At 35.9% G+C, this 23,502-nt stretch overlaps 1 protein-coding gene across 1 annotated transcript in view; it reads left to right on the top strand.

Moving 5' to 3' along the window:
* Positions 1 to 23,502, top strand: part of NEB (nebulin) — a gene marked incomplete at its 5' end in the record, with an annotated part of 67,819 nt that overhangs the window by 30,864 nt on the left and 13,453 nt on the right. The window contains 25 exons of the mRNA XM_010162579.1: positions 327 to 431; positions 2,937 to 3,041; positions 3,219 to 3,326; positions 4,567 to 4,671; positions 5,308 to 5,412; positions 5,522 to 5,626; positions 6,181 to 6,285; positions 6,403 to 6,513; positions 7,000 to 7,110; positions 7,584 to 7,685; positions 7,804 to 7,902; positions 8,544 to 8,642; positions 11,784 to 11,894; positions 12,044 to 12,148; positions 12,959 to 13,063; positions 14,381 to 14,485; positions 15,343 to 15,453; positions 15,940 to 16,050; positions 16,656 to 16,769; positions 16,908 to 17,012; positions 17,462 to 17,566; positions 18,224 to 18,328; positions 19,144 to 19,236; positions 21,380 to 21,472; positions 22,945 to 23,037. Coding sequence (XP_010160881.1) covers positions 327 to 431; positions 2,937 to 3,041; positions 3,219 to 3,326; positions 4,567 to 4,671; positions 5,308 to 5,412; positions 5,522 to 5,626; positions 6,181 to 6,285; positions 6,403 to 6,513; positions 7,000 to 7,110; positions 7,584 to 7,685; positions 7,804 to 7,902; positions 8,544 to 8,642; positions 11,784 to 11,894; positions 12,044 to 12,148; positions 12,959 to 13,063; positions 14,381 to 14,485; positions 15,343 to 15,453; positions 15,940 to 16,050; positions 16,656 to 16,769; positions 16,908 to 17,012; positions 17,462 to 17,566; positions 18,224 to 18,328; positions 19,144 to 19,236; positions 21,380 to 21,472; positions 22,945 to 23,037 — 2,616 coding nt within the window. The remainder of the gene's footprint in view (positions 1 to 326; positions 432 to 2,936; positions 3,042 to 3,218; positions 3,327 to 4,566; positions 4,672 to 5,307; positions 5,413 to 5,521; positions 5,627 to 6,180; positions 6,286 to 6,402; positions 6,514 to 6,999; positions 7,111 to 7,583; positions 7,686 to 7,803; positions 7,903 to 8,543; positions 8,643 to 11,783; positions 11,895 to 12,043; positions 12,149 to 12,958; positions 13,064 to 14,380; positions 14,486 to 15,342; positions 15,454 to 15,939; positions 16,051 to 16,655; positions 16,770 to 16,907; positions 17,013 to 17,461; positions 17,567 to 18,223; positions 18,329 to 19,143; positions 19,237 to 21,379; positions 21,473 to 22,944; positions 23,038 to 23,502) is intronic.

The raw sequence follows: 23,502 nt of genomic DNA, 5'->3' as shown, positions 1-23,502 counted from the left end.
TCTCTGTTAATGACCTTTCAAACATTATCTTCTTACTCATTACTCAACCAACAGTGACATATTTGGCTTTTGAGTGCCCCCACCTTAATCTATAATTTACGCTTATCCCCCAAAAAATATTTTCACAATTTCCTTATGCAAATCTTTGAAAATATACCCTTGACATTCTTAATTATATAGATGTAAGTTGTATGCACAACTGAATGAATACATACAATACCTTGCCTAAATCTCTCCACTCTCAAAGTGTCTGGGATCTAGAGCTGTGTTGTTGTTTATGGTGTTCACAAGTCTCTTCTGTGCTTCGTTGCTATTTGCATGAACAGAAAATGTATAAATCCTTTGCCAAGATGCTTCTGCAACAAGGATGTAATGAAATTCTGAGACCAGATATGCTGACAGCACTCTACAACACGTACTTATGGAGCCAGGTAATATCTAGAACTGCTGCTGCAGGAGACATTATATATACAAACATATCTATACAAATTAGCTGCTTGTACTTCTAATATTCAATGCTCGGGAATTCACTAAATTTCTATGGATATCAGACCCCAGAGTTTTGTTGATGTGCTTAATGCTGACTCTGATAAAATAGCTTTGAAAACAGAATATCTGAAACAATATTTACTGTAACTTGGATTTCAATCAACTCAGGCTGATCTTGGCTGTTTTCTCCTTTCATTCTAAATAACTTCTATATAATATTTCACATACTTACATAAAGAGCAATTTTCCATACAATTAACATATTGTATGTTACCTATTCCTGATATTTTCCTAACCAAATTCTCATTCTGCCACCATTTCTTGGACTGACCAACCCTTATAACACAAGCTTGAACATGATGAAGTAATTTGACGAGTAGATTAGAACATTTATCTGCCACTCTGCCCAAGAATGATGTCAGAGATTGTGCCTAGATACACAACAGATTCATGTCTCACTTCTAAGTGCTCTTAGGTATGGTACATGTGCACAGGTCTGTAGTAAATTGTGTTTTCATCAATTTCTTTCTCTACCTACTGCTTTTAATCAAGGCTAGCAAAGCAGTCCTCATGCAGTCACATAATACAGTCTATTAAAAAAAATACTCTAGTATTTTTTTGCCAGTTCTAATAAGAATCAAAGATAGAAAGTGAATATGATTCATCTATTTGTTCATACAGAACAAAAAGCCTGATACATCTATATTTCTGGTGATGTAAAAGAAAGCCTGTAATGACTCTGAAATTATTGTGAAGAATTTATTTTCCATATTCAACCTTCATTTAATCTGGATTCCAGCAAATATATTTTGTCTGTACCAGTTGGCTGAAAAAGTGCCTTATTAAATAACTGATACATGTTTATTTTTGCTCTAAAATCACAGCTGCTAGCAGTAACCTTACTCTTTTCAATGGTAAAAATGATTCCTGATTGAGCCAGGTGAAACCAGCATATAACATTTAATTATAAACTGGAAGTGCAACAGCAGAAAACAATTACATGAGAGGGAGTGGAGTGTTCTTCTTTGTGACTATTAACACAGTAAATAAAATTCTTCAGTAATAAGGTACAGGAGGTCTTTACTAGTCATTTTTGTTTCATTTCTCTGTGGATTTCTATTATATCATTAAAAACTCGTTGCAGGTAAATTTGAGTATGTTTGTAAAAAAAGAATGGCACTCCGCCTGACCTGCATGCTCTTCTGTGTTGACTTCATGTTCTGATTTGTTGTTTGTATACAGTTTTTATATTTTGTCTGTTGTAGTTCTGTTTCAAGAGCATGGATTATTTTCTGAAGCAAGATAAAGCATGAAAATTCTTTTTTTTTTTTTTTTAATTTTTTTAATGTATTCTAACCTCTTCCACCTGCACTCAGGCTGCCTACAATGAATTATCATTCTTGGTGTACAGTCTGTTCTCACTGAATTCTGTGAAAACAGGTTTAGAGTCCTGAGTTGGGCGAGATGATCTTTAAGAAAGAAATTTTCATGATACAAATTTTGCTATTAAAGCCTTTAAAATAGCCTGGCATTATGATATATTCAGCGGATGTTTTTAGCTTCTACCGTTTAAGGTATTTTACGTTTCCCTTCATTTGATGAAAATTTAAAAATTAGGTATTATCATGGAATCATCGAATGTTGTGAGCTGGAAAGGACCCACAAGGACCATGGAGTCCAACTCCTGTCCCTGCACAGGACAATCCCAGCATTCACACCATGTCCCTGAGGGCCTTGGCCAAATGCTGCTGGAATCTTGTCAGCCTTGGTGCCATGAGCACCTCCCTGGGGAGCCTGTTCCAGTGCTCCACCACCCTCTGCCTCAAGAACCTTTTCCTCATGGCCAACCTCCCCCTCCCCTGCCACATCTTCCTGCCATTCCCTCTGCTCCTGGCATTCGTTGGTGGCCAGAGAGAAGAGATCAGCGCCTGCCCCTCCTCTTCCCCTTGGGAGGAAGTTCTAGACCCCCATGAGATCTCCTCTCAGTCTCCTCTTCTCCAGGCTCAACAAACCAAGTGACTTCAGCCTCTCCTCACACCCTTCCCCTCTAAACCCTTCCCCAATGTTGTGTCCCTCCTCTGGACACTCTCCTGTATGTTTAGATCCTTTGTCCAGTTATTAATTTTAAAAATCACTGATCTGCCCAGATTGCTTTTTTAGCTCTTTTATTCTATTTTAACTTTTTTATTCTACCATAAATCTTGGAGATTTATGATAGAAGTGAAGCTTTTACACTCGGTGAAATAAATGTAAAATAAATCACATGCAGAGATAGGCAACTTCTTAGGCAGCTAAGAGGTTTGCAAAGTTTAGCTCCTTGTGCATGTTCAGCTTTCATTGGCTTTGGTGGAAGGATTTTGCAATTTTATATGTGGATAAAATTATATCTCCTGAAGATGTTTTGTTTTGATTTCTGTGGTTAACACATACTCTTTCGCATTCGCCAGGTTCAATACAAAAAGGACTATGAAAAGAAGAAAGACAAGTACACTGTGGTTGTGGATACTCCAGAACACTTAAGGACTACAAAAGTCAACAAACAGATTAGTGATGTGAGTGTGGTCAGCCCCTTTCACACATACCTCTTCCTCTGAATTCTCACCTTTGAGATGTCATCATTAATATGGCATCTTCCGTAGGCCATTATACAACATTTCTCATCTTGATTTTTTTTTCAATTGAAGCCAATAATGTAAAGAAATAATATAATCTATAATTTTTGTCTTCAGATTATTTACAAGTTGGAATATAACAAAGCAAAGCCTAAAGGCTACACTACCATCCATGACACACCTATGTTATTGCATGTGCGCAAGGTCAAGGACAGAATAAGCGACGTAAGTAAATTATTCTTGTCTGTGGTATCAAAAAGACACATAATTAACCTTTTACTTTGGTAGGCAATACTTTTAACTCATATGTCACACTGTCATTAAAAAATAGCTTCTTGTTGGAGTGTATTGGGGTTTTTTAATGTAAAACTCCATATGTATTTAATACTTATTCAAAAAAACACAATAGCGTATGAACGTATTAAGGAAGTTTTTATATGCAATGTTCTTCTGTAGCTCTTGGGACATTTTTGCTGAAGTAAAGCAGCCCTCACTTGTAATAAAAGCTGTGAGCTGGAACTGCTATCTAATTAAAGTATGGATTTGGGGAGCTAATTTCTGGGTTTTCTTCCTCTATTGGCTAGTGATTATTGTGGAGCCTTGAATAAGGTGCTTAACACATTGCTGTGTTTATTCACTTCTTCTGTGGATATTGTGAATATATAAGGTAAATACTCTGATCTAAAACAAATATGTGTTTTGATTATGGGGCAATGGAAGGCTAAAAAGAAGAGAGAGAAAGGAAGATGAAATGGATAGAATAATATATAGGATTTGATAGTCCTGGTCCTAGTTCCTTCCCTTACCCTAGACTTTCACTGACCTTTGTGCTGTGGTTCCTTAGATATCCATTAGAAAATGAGGATGCTAGCACTTCTGCAACTCAGTGTAGTACTGTGAGAAAAAGTGGCTCAAAAGTCATTCAGCTCCTACATGGATTGTCTATATAATGAGTAAACATAGGAGGAAAAAAATAACCAAATTATCTAGATACTGGTGAGGATCATTAAGAGATAAAGAAGTTCAAAAGCGATCTGTGAATTGAAGTACAGATTTTCGGTTGCAAACTGAGTGCTGAATTTCAGATTCCATAAAGGAATTTTCAGAAAGCATTGAATGTACCTATCAGAAGATAAGTTTCTTTAAAGCATTTCTATTAGGTGCAAAAAAATTAGAAAGGGGCAGAATTACTGCTCATGTGCAGATTTAGTTAAATCTTAGTCTGTGCTTTGTGGTGAGTTATACCTGCTACATTTTCTATTTAAAGAGAACTGCTCCTGCTGAGGACCCTTCTTTCAGGCAGATGGTTGATACCAAGTTGTATTGATATAAGACCTTTTTCCTGTGTTAAGATTTTATCTTGACAGGAACAATTTTTAATATTATGTTTTTCATATTTTGAAGCTTTTCTTGTTGATCATCTATTGCCTTTCTAAACGTTTTTTTAATGTTTGTTTTTCTTTAGCTGAAATACAAAGAATTGTATGAGAGGAATAAATCTAACTGCAACGTCATAGCAGATTCAGTTCACATTAAGACTCCAAGGCATGCTTACAAGCTAAACAGCAATGTGAGTTCAGCTTTCTTAATATTTTCATTTCATTATGGATAGTGTTTGACAATGGAGACCAAAATAAATTATTTTCAGTTCCACTGAATTTTTTTGAGCTTGGACATTGCTTCTAATTCTTACGCTGCTTGAGTAAAATATATTTTCATTTATTTTATACTAAAGTGCTCACTCTTGCAAGTTGTCCTTGAGGTCACTTGAGATCCTTGTACATAACACAGCTACTGTTCTTCTAGTCCCACTCTGTTTTCCTGACAGAGACATAACTGTCCCAGAAATTCTCTGATTACTTTCTTGTAGACAAAGTGCGTGCTTCATCGGAGGCTCTCCTGTGTTTTCTATGATTGGTGGTCCAACAGCCACTTCAATAGGCAAGGAACTGAAAGCATTCACCTTCTTCAAGGTCATGACATTTTTTCAGTCATTCGTATTCCTTTCTCCACCTAGCAGTGCAAAAACTGGAATGAATGGCTTCCCATGGGATTGTACACGATCCAGGGGAAAGCCCTAGGCCGATGTAGATGAACCTCTTCTCTCATTAATGGATACAGACCAAAAGAGAATTTGCATCTCTAGGAATGTCATGTGTGATGTACATAACTTCCAATTAACTTCTTTTTTTTTCTTTTCTTTCAGCTGGATTATAAGAAGAAATATGAAGCAGCCAAGGCTCATTGGCACTGGATTGCTGATAGGCCTGACTTTGTTCAAGCAGCCAAGTCATCTCTGCAACAGAGTGATGTAAGAAAATGAGAACAAATTGAATACTCCCTTTCCTCGCATTAAAAAAAAATAAAAAATAGAAGATTTGAAACTCTCTTCTTTTACCCCTTATTTTTTCTTCCTGCAGTATGAATATAAACTGGACCGGGAATTCCTAAAGGGATGCAAACTTTCTGTCACAGACGATAAAAACACAGTATTGGCCCTAAATAATGCCATCTTGGCGAGTGATGTAAGTACTTGAACACCTGCTTTTTTTTGTTCTACTAGAGCTTTACTTAGTACATAAACTACTTTATTGGAAATATGATTGGATTAAGAATGAAGCTTTGAGAAGTTCTCAGTCTAGCGTCATTATTTGATTTGACTCGTTTATTTAATTAACAAATTGACAAAAACTGAATTAATTTGGTCTTGTAAATGTCACTGGCCTAGTTCATGGATTAAATAAATATTCAAAGTTAACACTGCCTGAACACCCTGGACTTTGGGTATATCTCTGCAAAAAGACAAAAAAAGGTGCGGGTGTAACTTGTGCATAAGACAAAGTATCTTTAATAATTATTAACAATATATTAATATTCAGTATTCAATATATTAATAAAATTCCAAGTGAGAGCTATAGGAATATATCGACTGGAATGAATTTATCATGGGAAACATCAACATATGGGATTTTCCACAAACTTTAGCACTAATAAACCAGCACAACTAAAGTAATTTCTTTTTAAACTGCCACAAGACAACACACACATTGTTTATAATGATATATTTTCTTCCTGGTAGATAAAATACAAAGAGAAGCACAACAAAGCTCGAGGAACGTACCATGTTGTTCCTGATACACCTCAGATCCTCCTGGCTAAGAATGTCAGCTCTCTTGTATCTGAGGTAAAACACCAGAGAGTTATTTGTGAATTTTAAGTACATCCTTTTAATATCAGGAGGTGGAAGGGAGGGACGGGCTTGCATTGTTGTTTCTCATCTGTTTTTATTCTGTGCTTTCAGAATAAATACAAAGAACAAAGCAAGAAGCAGCTTCCTCATGGGTCTTTTACAACCTTGCCAGAGACACTAGACACTGCTCATGTGAAAGAGGTGACCAAGAATGTCAGTGAGGTATGTAACTACTGTGATAACAATTTATTGTGAGATTGTTACCTGCTGCTTATAATTAGTGACACTGTTGCATATTTTAGTATACATGCAACACATGTAGACTTTCATCATAAAATGCCCAAGGAGTCAGAAAAGATTAATTCCTACCAGAATGAGACTTTAACAAAGAGCTAAACACAATTTATTGTGAATCTCTTGAAATACTCTGGAGAAAAATGATGAGCTGGAGTGCTAACAGGTGCTCTTTTTTCAGACCTTATTTTTCATAGAACACAGTTTAAACACAAGCAACTATCTACAAATAGCAAGCTTTTGTAATCTAAAGTGAAAATTATGACAAACAAGCTGGGGACCATGCATTTGGAAACTGAGGAGATTGCATTTTATCCTTTTTAGCAGTTTCAGTGAGCTTATTTTCAAGTTTCAGTAGCATTTACCTCCACATGAAATAAAAAAATCACACATAACTCTTTTTGCCCTTAACAGACAAACTATAAAAAGAAGTTTGTGAAGGAGAAAGGCAAGTCTAATTATTCTGTCATGCTGGAGCCTCCCGAAGTGAAACATGCCATGGAAGTTGCTAAAAAACAGAGTACAGTAAGTTTGTCTTCCCTTTTCCTGAGTTAAGTAGCTTGTGTAAGCAAATTCGAAGTCAGCTGGCAAAAACAGAAGTTCACATACTTCTGGATTTCCTCCCAGCCTCCATATTCAGGTATAATTCTGAAAGATATAGGTGCAGATATTTCCAAACGTAAAATTGCACTGAAATAAAGGATTTTGTTGAAAATCATATTTCTACTTAATCTCATGGTAGGCTTTAAAGTAAACTAGTGCAGATCACATCTATTATTTTTTTTCCATTCCTTCAAATACAGACAGAACTGCACATGTTTACTTCTTCATTTGTAGACAACTAGCAAAAACAGATTCCCAAATTCTTTCCTTGTGAAATTATTTTTTAAAAACCCTGAACATTCACTTTCCTGGCAACACTGCTGTGTCCTTATTAGGTATATTCCTCATGAACCAATCTCAGTAATTTTCTTTTCTCTGTCTATCATCATCATTAGATTGAATACAAGAAAGATGCCAAGTCAAAGCTCCACTACACACCTATAGCAGATCGGCCAGATATTAAGAAAGCAACTCAGGCTGCCAAGCTAATTAGTGATGTAAGTGTTTATTAAGTCTTCTGTATAATTCTTTAGCAGTAATTTAAAACCAGTGTCAGTAAAATGATTAAAAGGTAATTCCATCACTTCTAAACTATATTTTTTTTTTCTTTGTTAGATTGAATATAAAAAGCGTGGAGAAGCTGGTATTGGTGTAACCATGCTGGGACGTCCAGATATTGAACTGGCAAAGGAGGTGTCCAAGCTAACTAGCCAGGTAATAATAACCACTTGGTGAAACTTTGAAGCAGTGAGAGAAATAGACATGATATTAATTTATAGAGTAGTACTAATATTATAACTGAAATTATTTCTAGATTAGAGGATAAGGGAATATTTTAAAGGGAATGTGTTAAAGTAAGTGTTAAATCCCATTGCAAGGTATTTCTTTTTTAAAGAAACTTTTCTACTGACTTAGTAAATGTCAGTGATGGAGGTATAGAATCTCCTTAAAATGATGCCATGACAAGACCTTTCAAATGCTAAGGCTGAAGTGTTACCCATATTATCTTTTTTAGCTTATCTGGGTGTTGGCTTTAAAAGGAACAGCCCTTTACCTAACTCTTACTATCCATCCTTTATGAGATGGCCATTCGGTCTGTTTCAGCCACTTTCTTTCTACTTTGTGCTTTTAGAGAATCTTCTGGTTTGAAGTTAATATGTTATATTAACAGAAGCTTGCTTACTTTTATATCCAATGGTCACATTCTCCGATCAGTCTGAAGCACATGCTTGCTATTTTCTATGACTTTTTTTTCCACCAGGACCTCAGTTCAACTTGGTTCTTTCTCACCACTTCATGCTTTAATCCTGTAATTATTTGCATTTCTGATCTTGCTTTCTTGCTACAAATTATAGGCAGAATACCTCAAACGACATATGAGAGGGCATGGAGCTGCATCTTATGATACCCCATGGATGAGAACCTTTAAGAAAGCTAATATGCTAAGTAGTCATGTAAGATAATTTTAAGTGACACATCTGGGAATGTAATTTTTATGCGTCTGTCTCTTGCTTGCGTATTATCTTACAATTCCAAGCTGTTGAAGGGTTTATGATGCACCAGTTGCACTGGATCTTTTTGTATCAAAGGTGCTGAATGTAGCAAAACTTGTGAGACTGCTCAGTTTGGTGTGACCTTCTTTTTTTCCTCTGGAAAGACAGTGCATAGGAATTCAGTGGGTGGGGAATTTGCCTGTTTCAGAAACACCACATGAAGCTTGAAATGTTATCGTGCCCTTCATAATGGGTTTTGAACTTCCAGTGTGTTTGAATGGAAGATTCCGATGCACTCACACAATGTGAAAAATCACCTTTTTTCACCCCCAGATCCTAAAACCAGACATATAAACTTGAGATAGTTTTCCTGAAACTGTGCAAAAAATGGAAATATGTGTGTATGACAAACCCAAACACTGGTGCTGGTAATTTTCAGTGAACAGTCATACTGTACACATAACATTCGCACTAGAATTTCATTTTCACTATTCCAACCTTGAACTTCATTTAAACTATTTTGTTTACATTGTGCTGGAATGACATAATGGAAGCATAGTGTATGACTGCATCAGCCCCAGAGCCTCTGAGAAGTGCACCCTTCAGTGATTTGGGGGCACAGACTTATATTTCTCGCAATCTCAAACCTTTGGAAAACAGAAAAATGATGGCTACGTATCAGTTTTTGAAGTGGCAGCAGACAGGTCTGTGCCATTTCAGTTTTGCACATGTATTTCCAAATGAAAAAAGGGGGATTATGCTTTTTCCATGTCTAGCCACGACTGCTGCACGTAACTGTCGCATGTTTGAATGTCAGCCACTCCCTTTGTCAGAAAAACCAAGAATCTTGTCAGTAGAACCAAAGATTCTTAAACTGAAGAAGTTCAACTTAAACCGAACTACAAGAAAAAGAAGAAATTGCATTTATTCCCATTCAGTCATAATAAGATCTTTCTTTTCCATGCTTTTGCTCCTGGTTCTTGTAGTCTTATAAACATGCTTTGCTGAGATTAATTTAGTTCTGGTGGAAAATTAACTGTTGTAGAGGCAGCAAGGGAGCAAAGAATAATTGGCATAATCTTTAACTTTTTTTTCTCTTAGATATTTCTTCTCATAAACTTCTTTATAAAGCATTATGTCCAGTTTGTTTATCCACTTGCCTTTTTTTTTTTTAGTTGGATTTTGTGTGCCTGTCTGGCATGCTTGCTTTTAATTTTGCATATATCTTCCAATAACATTTATGGGCTTACAAAAAGTGAATGCTTCAGCATGATGGTCTGATCTTGATCATATGTTGCATAGCTTGCAAAGCTTAACAGATTCTAGTATATTTCTGCTTGGTTTTAATTTTTGTTCTGAGGTCAGAACCAACATTGACTCCTTTCTGCCAAAAATGTGACTATTCTTTGTTTTCTTACAGCAGCTATATAATTTGTGGATTTGCCTGCTTTATTGCGTGTTTATCTGAATGTTGGCATATTTTGCAAAGTGAAAGAGCAACAGTTGGTGTCCAGCATGAATCATATGGTGCTGTATGGAGAAGGATATGACAATGAATTCAAAGTGTTAAATGGGATTGTGGAATATGATTTAATTCTCCATTCAATCATCTTTCTTTTTGTACTAATATAAAATTATCTGTTTACATTTCTGTAATTGTCATAAAAACCCCTCTAGCATGAGTCAGCTGTTCCTCAAACTACTTATCAGTTCTTCAGTATTTTATTTCTTTCATTTCAATTTTCACTTAAACATTTCTTGGGGATCAGGTTTTTTCCTGAAGAACCATCAATCCTTTCTCCTCATCAGCCACAATCCTCTATTTTCTGTATGTTTTTTATAAGTATTATCTTGGTCCTGGACAAGATCGAATTCTTTCAGAAAGACTGATGATGTCTGTTCAGTTCTTGTTCTTTAGACCAGGGATGAAGGTTGCTAGCTTGTTTAGTATAAAATATCTCTAAGGAAATGTGAATTAGTAAACAAAAAGAAATGTTGCCTCACTTGTTTCTAGACCAGGCAGAATACAGAATACAGGGAAGACGTGACAAACCCTCAGAATTTTTCTACTGACATTTACTCTAATGGTGATGAGCACACATAGTAACTATGGGATCCATTTAGATAAACCAGAACTGAATCTTTAATACTTTGAGGTTTTCTTGCACTCTTCAGTAACTCTTCTGAAACAATTTTATGCATCTCTGATAGCAAAAAAAGTAATAAACCCAAAATATTCCCGATGGAACTGTCTCTTTGGTAGGTTTACAAGAAATAGTGAGGAATTGGCTTTTAGCTGTGACTGCTGCAATGGGATGAGACAAGTCATGATGGATGAAGGACTTGCCCTCATTTAAGTCATTAGCAGAACTCTCATTCATATCAACATTTCTGTTCCTCCAGCCTGGGTCTGCTGGAATATTATGTCTTACATTGTTATGGTTTACTTTGCTGATGCCAATGTGGCTTGGAAATGTTACTAAGCCTCTTGTGTAACCTAATCCCTTGTAATTAATTGTATCACTATTCTGTTTGTGATCATTACCATCCTTCTTCATCTCTGTTTTATATATAACACAATATGTTTACACAGTACACATCAAAGTATTTGATATATTACCATCTTCAGTGCTTGTATGTCTTGAGGAAGTTTTTAAAGCTCACATTTCTCCAAGTACACAAAAAGTTCTTTTAAATACTCTTTATACTTCTGTCAGTTTTTGTCTCTTTGTGAATTAGGGCATCTTTTAACTATGCATGGTTTCCATCAAGTGAAAAATTCTTCATCTCCGAGGGTCAGAGTTTAGCTGTATTTTGTCAACATAATTCTCTTGACAATGATGTCTGTTATTTTTGCAATGAGGAGATGTAACCTGTGCACTGAATGAAAAATTGCAGTGGCATTTTGTAAGTACAAATGTAGATTTTCTTTCCATGTCATGTTATCTTTAAAACAGTCTTTATTCCAGTGGATGCCTTCAAGTTACTACATCTTCATTCTTCTGCTTACCATCAGCATTGAAGTAGGGTCTCTTTGCCTTCTGCAGCCAAACAAGTGAGTACTCAAGAACAATTTTAATATCTGGTTGTTTTTTAATTTAGGTGAAATACAAGGAGAATTTTTCCAAAGAGAAGGGTAAAAAGCCAAAGTATGATTTAAAGGAGGCTAAAATCTACAAGACCATGAAAGATGCTCACAACATGGCTAGTGAGGTATGTTTACTTATTCTTTTCCTCCAGGGAAATTAATAATTTCAAATTTCTTTAACAAAGACCTTCTATTATGTTATTAATACATTCAACATCACAGGTTTTATTACCAGTCTCCTTTTCTGATGTTGTTTGTCCTTTCTTACCTGCAGGTGAAATACAAGGCAGACTTAAAGAAACTCCATAAGCCTGTCACAGACATGTCTGAGTCGCTGATCATGAACCACGTCTTGAGTACCAGCCAGCTCGCCAGTGCTGTAAGCTCATGACTAATCCCAGATCCATTCGATTTTCCCGTTACTATTGATTCCATTTTGAATTGATTTCTGATAACTAGCTCTGTAACAATTACTCCCTCTGTTATTACTCATGGGACATCACCTGGTAGTGATCTCTTCCTCTACTTTCTAATGAAGTTAGTTAACTAGCTAATTGATGCTAGTTAACTAGAAACTTTGCCACATTCATCCTCTGGGAAGTGGAATCTTTATTAGCTGTAGAACTGCTAATATTTTAAATCCTCTAATAATTTTTTTGTGGATTGATTCTTTATTACATTTTAACTGATTGCATCACACTAACAAATACTATTTTCTTCTTCTTTTTTTTTTTTACTTTTTTCTTGACTGCTGACTATATTTAAAATTTTATTTTTCTCTGTTTTTTTTCCTTTCATGTTTGTTTGACATCCCCCTGTTGTAGATGTACAAAACTTTGCCTAACAAAATACTTGATAATCTTGCTGAGAAAAGACAAAAATCATTATTACCTGAAAAAGTCTTTTCCTATATCCACTGTGTTTTCCTTTTTCCTTTTTCTTTTTTTAACCCTGGTTTTGCAAAAATCTTTCTTGCAATCAAAATGGTCAAAAAAAGAAAACTGTTCACCCATGTCTTCAGAAGTGATATCTGATACTGGGCATTAAACTTCTTGGTTTTGTTTTGCTTTTTGTATTTCTAACTTCTCTTTGATGTTCCATTGAAGTGTTGCTTTGATTGGACCTAAGAAGTAAATTTGCTGAGGGAATTTTTTTTTTATTGAGATGATTTTTGACACCTTCCCTTCAGTACCAGTACAAGAAGCAATATGAGAAGAGTAAGGGTCACTACCATGTGGTGCCAGATAATCTTGAACAGGTTCATCTAAGGGAGGCATCAGAACTCCAGAGCCACGTAAGTTGGTCATGTGTTTCCTCATTAACCCCACTCACTGAGTACCAGTTTCCATCACTGGTGTCATCCTAGCAAATTCTCCAGTATATAACAATCTCTGTGCCTAACTGCTTTATAAACACTGCACACCTCAGTAAAAAGTCTATGAGAAATATTTGCACATTTGCAAGTTGAGAACACATGTAAAATACCTGTGTGATTTCTTCATTCCAGGGTAGATCTCAAAGTTCCTTATGTCTGTTGTACATAGATCTTTTCACACAGTAGAATACATTTATCAAGGTGATATTATCTATAGAAAAAATACTTGGTAATCACAGAAACTGGAAATTGAAAGAAGTAGATTTGTGGCTGGCAGTATATTTTCAACTGCTTAATCCATTCTAGCCTCAAGAGATACAATGGAGACCTCTGCCATTCTTTGTCTGCATCCAAAATGGCTTTAACCAAAACAATACCTACTGCTGCTATTAAATATATCTGACATTTTTTCCTTCTGGAATACAGCAAATGGTGAATCATTCCAGAGAAATTAATACTCTAATTTGCTCTCCAGTCCTCTCTATTCCAAGTATTTATTAACTGTACAGCAAGAGAGAAACTACTGCTAGAACACAAAGGCCCATAGTTATTGTTCTTCTGCATGGCATGGAAGAGCAAGAAGGTTACATGGCAGAGAACTGTAAGAAGATGGTTGTTAATCAGTTTCTAGTTAAAGTTTAAGTCACTACTTGTTGCTCCAGTTTGAGATCAGGATGTGTCCCAGCCAAAGGCTAAGCATTACCTCATGCAGCAGTCTGAAAAATGGTCTCTTAAAGGCTGGATACCATAACTTGAAGCAAGAATATCTTCATCCTTGTGGACATTTTACTTCCTGGACACTCATGCACAGAATTAGTTAGCAAGTTGCTAAACTGCACCTTTTTAAGCCCTGTTGCTAACACTCCAGCAATCCATTAACAGTGAACTGCCTGAACTCAGCCAGGGCCATGAGCAGTTTGAGTGCCTCCAAGTTAGATTTTTACAGCTATCTATCTGTCTTCTTTCTTCTGATCAGTAAATTCTTGAAATCTGAGCTGACACTGCTTATTCTCTGCAACTGGAAATAAATCAGTAGAATTTTAGCCCACACATTCTTGCTGCAAGCTTGGCCTTTGATTTTAAATTTTATGGTCAATAATACGGATTTCAGGAAGGTAAACTGTATTAGACTTCACTTTTTACCACAGATCTGTTGACCAAAGTAGGCACATACTAGTCAATGAATTGATTCTTTGATTATTTAGGAGGGTAACTTTTTTTTTCTTTTCTTCTCAGGTGAAATACAAAGAAAAGTATGAGAAGGAAAAAGGAAAACCTATGTTGGACTTTGAAACTCCAACATACCTTACTGCAAAGGAATCTCAGCTCATGCAGAGTGAGGTACGGTTCAAAGCGGTACCGAGAGAATATAAAACTTTAAAATCTGTTTTTTATGGTTAAACTTTCACAGTGATTTAGGCAGGCAATTGTACTTGGATCTCGTGCACGCTGATAGACTGAGAACTATAGCTATATCACATTTCTCTTTATTGGTTATGAAATACTACATTTAAAATTCATGAAGCTTTCCCTTGTCACAATGAAGAGTATGTTATCTGTAATTTTTTGTTATCAGTAAATGAAGCTTAAGCAAGCCTTCGAGTCTTTAGAGGAAAGGTAATATGAAATATATTTCACTTAAACTTCTGCAACACGAGTATAGCATGTGTGTCAGTTATCGCAGTCCCCAGAAAGCTCCCTGGCTATTCTTTTCACCTCAGAACTCTATTTTTGAGAAACCCATTTATTTCCTGTTTGTCTCTTATTGTCATTGTGTTCTTCACTGACCTGTCATTCTATTTCCTCAAGCAGTTCTTTTCTGTTTGTTTGAAGTATAACCTTGTTCTGTCACAGATGAAGGCTTATACATGCTGCAAACCAGCTGTATAAAGCCGTTAGTCGTGATGTTTGAGTGATTCCATTGAATGTTTTCTCTGCATATGCAAATAAGTAGAAAAAGGGGGAAAAAAAAATATAGCAGGGTCAGGTCATCTTTCCATTGAAAGTAATGAGCTGTTTCAAAAAACAGGATTTATTGCTTCAGGTGCCCATAGCATTGACTGTAGCAGAATGTCATTGTGACATTCATACCAAACCGCTGCTCCATCCTCCCAGTACTTTTTCACCTACTTAAAAATAATGTAATAAATATTTGCTATTTTGCTTTTTTTTTTTCTTCTTCTTCTTACTCTCATTAGAAAGAATATAAGAAGGACTTTGAAGAGTCCATTAAGGGCAGAAACCTTACTGGCTTGGAGATTACACCAACCTTATTACATGTCAAATATGCAACCAAAATAGCAAGCGAGGTAGCGGTTATTCTGTGCTTATTTCCTCTGCCAATAAATAATTCCACTAAGTATTCTTAGCAGCACTCCTTCTTCACCACTTCCTTTTTCCTAACCATTCACACTGAGCATGGTTACATAGATTTTGTGTTGTGATCTAATTTGTTGTGGACATTTATTTTGTTGTTTGTTAACTGTAATAATATTTACCTTGTCCCTTTCTACCTTCACCAGCCTAACTGTTCCATAGTGGGGTGTATATGTGTGTGCCTTTGCAGTTTATCTTATCTTGAACAATAATTACTATATTCTGTTGCTGTAGTTCTTATGTAACCCTAGACAATATTTTTAATTGTTTTTAAAAAAATATTTTCTCTTTTGGAGCTTTGAAATTTTATTTTATTATTTTATTTTATTTTATTTTACTTCTAAATCTTGCAGCAGAGTTATAGAGTGTAGAGCTCTCTTTAGCCTGGCTTTGCAGTTTTCATTTACTTTCTTCTGCAGAAAGAGTACAAGAAGGATCTGGAGGAAGGAGTCAAAGGTAAAGGACTAACAGCTTTAGAGGAGACTCCAGACATGTTAAGAGCAAAGAATGCAACTCAAATCCTGAATGAGGTACGTCAAAAGCTATTTGGAAAATTCCTGAATGGATGTAACAGCCTCCAACTGATAAATACCTACGACTGTAGAACACTAGTGGAACTTGTCATCCCTAGAAACTGTTGAGTAGAGAGAAAAAAAGAATGTGTATGGGTGACTAAGGATAAAACTGGGAGTCTGATCTTTTAAGTCAGCTCTTTCCTGGCTTTGCAGTTTCTGTCAGGAACATAGGTGGGAAATAGTCAGATCAGGTAAGGGATAGTGACTACTCTTCACTACCACGTGCATTTCATACACTGTTCACTCTGTTGCTTCTCTTCTGTACAATTTCTTATTTCTTGTTCTTCACCTAAAGGAACTAACATTTTAAGATTACTGGTGTGAGGAAGAAGAGTGACCTTAATACAGCTGGCCTGTGGTGTGCTCCATTTACTGCTGGAGTAGGGCTGTTTGTTCTCAAGATTTAAGTCATCAAGTACACACTTTAATGATACCATTTGTGTGTTTAACTGTGATTTATATTAGTAGCATTCCTCCTTTATGGTGTGGTCATGAAACTGAGTTGCTAAAGGTATTACATTCACACTGACAAAATATCTATTTGCTGTCTTCACCTGCAGAAAGAGTACAAAAAAGCCTTGGAATTAGAAATCAGAGGAAAAGGTCTGTCAGAATTGGCTTTGGAGACACCAGATTTTGTGAGAGCCAAGAATGCCACTGACATTGCCAGCCAGGTCTGTGTGAATATCCCATATACCACATCCTCTGTCTTCTTTAAAGGAAAATTTATTAACAGTTTGTTCTGATTAAACCAAATGAAAATTGTTGTCAAGATATGATGAAGGCACCTAAATCTCAGCTTTCCCCAACAGATCAAATACAAACAGTTGGCAGAAATGGAGAAAGCCAACTACACCAGTGTTGTGGATACTCCAGAGATTATTCATGCCCAGCAGGTCAAGAACCTTTCGAGCCAGGTATCTTGAGTGAAGCAATTTAATCATTGTTCACATGGGAATCTTGAGTGAATACTAATTTGGAGCACCTAAAAAATAAATACTTGTAACAACATTCAGGAGACACACCAGAAAAACACATTTCTCTAGAGCTGTGATATGACACCTTTTACCCTGAGATTCCATTTCAGTATTTAAATTAATTTATTTTAATACTGTATAAAATGAAACCATAATTTCTGTTGCTTTTGCAGTACCAAAGCTAATTTTAAGTAGATTTATCTTAATTTTCCTACTCCTTAATAACTTAATCTTTAAAATAAATCTTACACAGAGGCATAATCTGCATTTATTTCAGACACAGGAATACTCACATTTCCATAAAGATGGGCGTTACACAACAATAAGTAACATCAGATTGCTTCTTACTGCTTTTGTATCAATGGAATATATTTTGTATTTTCTGTCAGAAAAAGTATAAGGAAGATGCAGAAAGGACCATGCCATACTATGTGCCTGTAGCAGACACACCAGAAATGCAGAGAGTCCGTGAGAATCAAAAGAACTTTAGCACAGTACGTATGTAAATAATTCATTTATATATTTTTATATATAAATATATTATATTTACATAATTTTACTGTCAAATAATAAAAAATGTATAGCTTTTTTTCATTTAATAAGGTCCTGATATCTCACTCTAATCCCAACTAGGCTGCCTTTATATTCTCAGGAATCTTCTGTTTGAAGGTCCACTAGGTGTGCAGCACCTGCTTATGCATCACACAGGGAACCAAAATGATTCTGTAATTTTCTTGAAAAAAACCTTTCTGCTGCAATGCTTTGATAATTCCTTTGCAAGTAAAAGAGAATTATACTTACAGACATTGCCTGTTGTCACTGCAACTGCCTGCAAGACTGTATGGTCAGTAGCAGAACTCCAGAAGCTCACTTGAAATCTTTAACTTCCATTGTTGAGACTGAATTGTTTTAGATATAATCTGGCACCTTTCAAGATTTTTCAATTTATGTAAGGATCTCCTATTGCTAATTTAAATGAGAATGCTTGACACTGTGGTACATCTTTATATCACTAATGGTGGTGTTAAAATTACCTCCTCAGAAGGTGTCTTGACAATATTTTTTTCTTCTTGTCTTCAAAGAAAACTCTACAGGTAAATTTTTATGGCATAGCCTCAATATTTGACATTTTACTTTAACTTTTTCAACAGCTTCAGTATCAGTGGGACCTACAGAACAGTAAAGGAAAAGTTACAGTTGTACAAGACACACCAGAAATGCTGCGTGTGAAAGAAAACCAGAAGAATTTCAGCTCGGTATGGTTATTTTCTGTTTTCAAGTCTCATGCCAAAAAACAGAGTCTAATATGTTTAATAAAATAGCTATTTTTGGCCCTTACCTTACAGGTACTTATGTTCTTCATCTGCTTACATGTGTATAAGAACTTTTTCAAACAAAACTAATTTTATTCTAAGCAGATTGAGCTGATTTTTGCTACCTCTTTTTATTTACTGGGTTTTTTTGCAGAGTGCCCTGATTGCACTCTTTCACATATACGTAGCTGTGATATAGTTAAACAATCAATCCTGTACTTAAATTGTTATTACTAGGTACTATATTGGTATTACTAGTATCCACCTTTTTTTTGTCCTGTTACCATGTAAGTAGGGTATTCTTGCTGTGATGCAACTGTCTTCTTTTTGTGACAAGTGACCTGTCTGCCTGATTTGTTTCACACTTCATGTGTTACTGTGAAGTACCTAAAGTCTGCTGTATCATTCTGCCACTAGCACCATTAGCATAGTAGGTAACTAAGTGGAAGACATTTGTATAAAGCAAATCAAACAAAAGGAACAAATTAGAACAAATATTAATCTTAGGCCTAAAATTAGCCTACAATTTTCTTTTTTCATATTCTACTTAAAATGCATTATTACAAAGATAAATGATCAGCTCCTTTTTGGCACAGATAGTGCTCGTAGTAGGACAGACTGCAGCCAGGCAGTGACTGGATCCTCCAAGTTGGCTTTCAGCCTGCACTGATGTGTACAAATCACTGTATTCACTCTCTAGGAGAAATAACATTGTGTTTTGTATGCTTAACCTTGTTGTCTTCATTCTAAATATTAAGATTTTATATAAAGAAGATATTGGAACTGGAACTACTATTGAAAAGACACCAGAGATGCAGAGAGTTAAACGAACCCAGGATGCAATCAGCTCGGTACAAAAGAATCGATTTTTAATACTCTACCAGTGCTAATTCAACTTGAAATAATATATATTCCCCCCCCTCTTATTTCTTTAAATGTTGGTAACAGTGGCTTGGCAATAATCCTTCCAACTAAGGATTACTTTCTGACAGATTTGCCTATTCTTGTTTCTTAAACAGTAATCTTTCTAATGATTAACATTCAATTTGTTACTTACAACCCATTTCTAAAACATGAAAACTCTTGCTGTTATTTTTAATCTCATCCTAAACACAGTTTATTTAGCACAGAACCAAAGAATCATTTAGATGGGAAGGGTCCTCTTCAGACCATAGAATCATGGAATGGTTTGGGCTGGAAGGGACCTTAAAGCTCATCCAGTTCCAACCCCCCTGCCAGCAGCAGGGACACCTTCCACTAGATCAGGTTGCTCAAAGCCTCATCCAACCTGGCCTTGAAATCTACTCCAACCCCATTGCTCAAGCAGGATCAGCTAAAGCAGGTTGCCAAGGACCATGTCCAGTTGAGTTTTGAATATATCAAAGGATGGAGACTCTACAACCATTCTGGGCAACCTATTCCAGTGTCTGAACACCTTCATAGTAAAAAAGTGTTATTCTGTGTTCAGACTGAATTTTGTGTTTTTTTAATTAGTGGCCATTACCTCTTGTCCTATATGAGCACTGCTGAGAAGAGTAGCTCCCTCCTCTTTATTCCTTCTCACTGGATATTTATACACACTGCTAAGTTCCCCTTGAGCCTGCTCTTCTCCAGGCTGAAGAGTCTCAGCTCTCCAAGCCTCTCCTCACTCCAAAGATGCTCCTGTCTCTTACTGGCTTTGTGACCCTGCACCCAAGTTAATGAGGATGTTAAACAGGAGTGGCCCCAGTATGGACCCCTGGGCTGCACCACCAGTGACTTGATTCCAACTGGCCCTTGGGCCACTGACCAAAATGCTCTGGGCGCCCGGCCAGTCAGCCGTTGACTGTGCACTTATCTAACCCATGCTTCCTTAGTTTGTCTGAGAGGATGGCAGGGCAAGCAGTGGCAAAAGCCTCACTTAAGCATGTCTTGTAAAGCTTTTATATTAGATTAAAAATTGTAACACTCTAAAATTGGAATAATTATATATATTACTTTTCTTTTGAAATTTGTAAATATTTCCCATGCTTTTTTTTTTTGAATACTGACATCATTTTAGTATAAGAATTACTAAAATTTCACCTGATTGTTTCATGCATAATTTGTGAAATGTTATGTGTAACGCTTTTTTTTTTTTTTTTTGTATGCTGAAGTAGAAATGCAAATAGCACTGTAATTGTTAAAATGTTATATGGTGACTCTCACCTTTGTTGAATGTGATAGATTTTTAAAAATCCAAAATTCTTCTTTCATTGGTAGAAAAACCGAATGGTATCAGGTGCAAAGGTATTTACAGTTGTTTTTAGAAAAACCTTTCAGTGAAGTGCCATTCACAGCAACATTTCATCAACAACAGCTGAAGTTACCTGACAGATAAAGATGATGGGGATAATTTTAACAGCAGCTCTCTGCTCACATTGAAGCCAATGGGATCTTTTCAATTTTCAGTCTCTGCAAGAGCAGGATAATACTCTCTATGTATCCACGTATGAATCTCGGTGCCTATTTCAATGTCCTTAGGCTAAAATTTTCAGAAATTATTTTAAATTTTTAATATCACAATTTTTTAATTTTTTTTTTTTTAAACTCAGTGTAAGAAACCTTGAAATGGTTCAGCTGTTATAAATCAGAGGGTTTGTTCTTCCTGAAATTGAGCTCCTGGGAGGTATTAGATACCCACATTTTCAGCTTCAGTTGAAAAAATTCTGACTCAAAGAAGTCTCTACTTTTTCACCCTAAGCCGAGGTATTGCTAAAGCCCTCTGTAGAAGTGTGGCAGAGTTATCTATTAGATATCTCTACTAGAAGGTTCCTTGATGATTTCCTTCTATCAGAATACATTTAGTACCTGAGATCTGAATGAGTTTGTAAAGCAGAAATGACCTATGTGTCTTTATTCATGTAACTTGTTACACACACACACACACACACACACACACACACACACACACACGTGTCAGCTGTGCTTGAGTGTAAATCCTTTTATTTTTTTCTCATGTCTGTGCCTTTGTAGATTAAGTACAAGGAGAGTATTGGAAAAGGAACTCCAATTCCTGATCTTCCAGAAGTGAAGCGTGTCAAGGAGACACAGAAGCACATCAGTTCGGTAATGGTCGATATTTTCTGTTTACTATATAACCCATGCAGAGCTCAAGTTCCAACCTTTGGTAGAGTTTGTGGGTATTTTTTGTTGAAAAGAGAACACAGATCTCTTAAATCCCTTTATTCAGCAGCAGAAAGTATAAATATCTGAATTTTGCAGTAATCATTACAGTCAGCCACTTCCCTTTATTACTTCTGTGACCTTTTCTAAACACAGAACTAGAAACAAAAAAATACCCAGATGATTTCTTACCATTAGTCTAAAAAACATGGATCAGCTAAACAGAACTTTGTTGGAAAAAATAATTGGAACCTTTTTTGTAGTCACAAAACCTAGTGACAATTACAAGTGGAAACACTACCTGGGTCTTCCTATACCTAGTTAAACGTAGATTTTGATCACCACAACATGCTCTCCTGATTTTGAGCCACTGCTGCTTTACTTTGATCTCTGCATACAGAATTGAGGCAGGATATGGTCTTGTGATGGTTGGTACCTCAGATGTTTGCTGTCCAATGCTGAGGAGCAGAGACACCCATATAATGAGCATCTTGTGATTTTCCATTCTAGATTTTACAAGTACTGTTTCCCTTTTGAGCTGTTTATGATACTCAGCTGTTTTACAGCTCACTTTTGCACAATTGCCGTGTTTTTTTCAAGTTATTCTTCATTTTTTTTCTAACCTTTTACATAATTTGTTATGATTGCTTTATTTTTGTATTTTTAATAGTTTCAATGACATCAAGCAGTGATTTTGTTGTTGTTGTTGTTAGCTTGTTTTGTTGCAAGCATTTTACTAGCTGCAACAAGAACTGGGAATGCATTTGTAATGTATTTCTACATGGTTGGGTTTTAAACCAACCCAGGCCTCTCCTATGCGACTCTTTTAATGAAAAATGTAGTTTTTTAAAGCAAACAATTACAGGTTGAGGTAAACACAATAATATGAGAACTGAAACTCAATTGTTTTTCTTGCTAGAAATCTAAACCAGAGTAAAATAGTGGTGTTCCAAAGTAATAGTCACAGAGATCAAATGAAATCGAGCCCACAACTAAGCATTTTTGTATGAAACGTCTATAAAAGGTTCAGCTGCTTGTTAACACCATAAAAACCACCTCCAGAAATGCTGACTGCCTGAAAAGTAATACTTTTACCTTTCCTAAACTAAGATGAAAAGCAAATACCTACCTTTCATGCCAGGTCAGCAGAATATTTGAACTTGTGTCCTGCTACGATGAAGTTTTCCATTGACTTCCATGTGTTCAAGCCCCTCAACGTAGACATGGAGTATTTTGCTGAGCTGGTGACTGTCCTTATAAAGATGCACAATAAGTCAAATAAATGGTGCACATATTTACATATAATCCCAGGTTATATTTACCTAAGAACCAGTCAAATTATCTATCCAAATGTACTGTAGTTGTTGTGGAAGGAATATCATCTTCTCACCTTGCTGGGTGCTTGTGTTCTGCAGGTGTTGTACAAAGAGGACCTAGGGACAGGTATCCCAACACCTGTCACTCCAGAAATGGAGAGAGTCAAACGCAATCAAGAACACATTAGCTCGGTATTTAAAAAAAAAATAATAATAAAAATTATAACAACTTATTTTTGCATAACACCCTAACATATAATCTGTTTTTCTTCAGTGGTTTAGACTCTCACCACGCTCCTGTCTTTTCCTTGGCAATATTTTTAACTCATTTATATTCTACCTTTTTGTGCTTTAACTTTTTTTTTGGGGTGATTTACAACTTTACATGCATTTCTTTTACGAACCAAAACTGCAAGTAAGCTGTGACAATTAACTTGGTGTTTCTCCCCATGTTTCTTTTATCTTAACCCTTTCTCTTCTCCTATCTGTAATTATGTACGTTCAGAATCAACCATCAACCCCTTCCTTAATATTTGCCACTAGAACAAGTGTGAAATTAATTAAAAGGTGATCCTGATGCTAAACATAACTCACAAAATAGTCAGATTTAATGATTTTTGCCCGTGTTGAATGCTTTTTTTTTGTGTGTGTGTGGAA

Source organism: Antrostomus carolinensis, unplaced genomic scaffold (assembly GCF_000700745.2).
Source record: "Antrostomus carolinensis isolate BGI_N321 unplaced genomic scaffold, ASM70074v2 scaffold4282, whole genome shotgun sequence".
Taxonomy (NCBI): Eukaryota; Metazoa; Chordata; class Aves; order Caprimulgiformes; family Caprimulgidae; genus Antrostomus; species Antrostomus carolinensis.
Note: the sequence above shows the minus strand (reverse complement) of the source record. Positions and strands in the feature narration are given on the sequence as shown.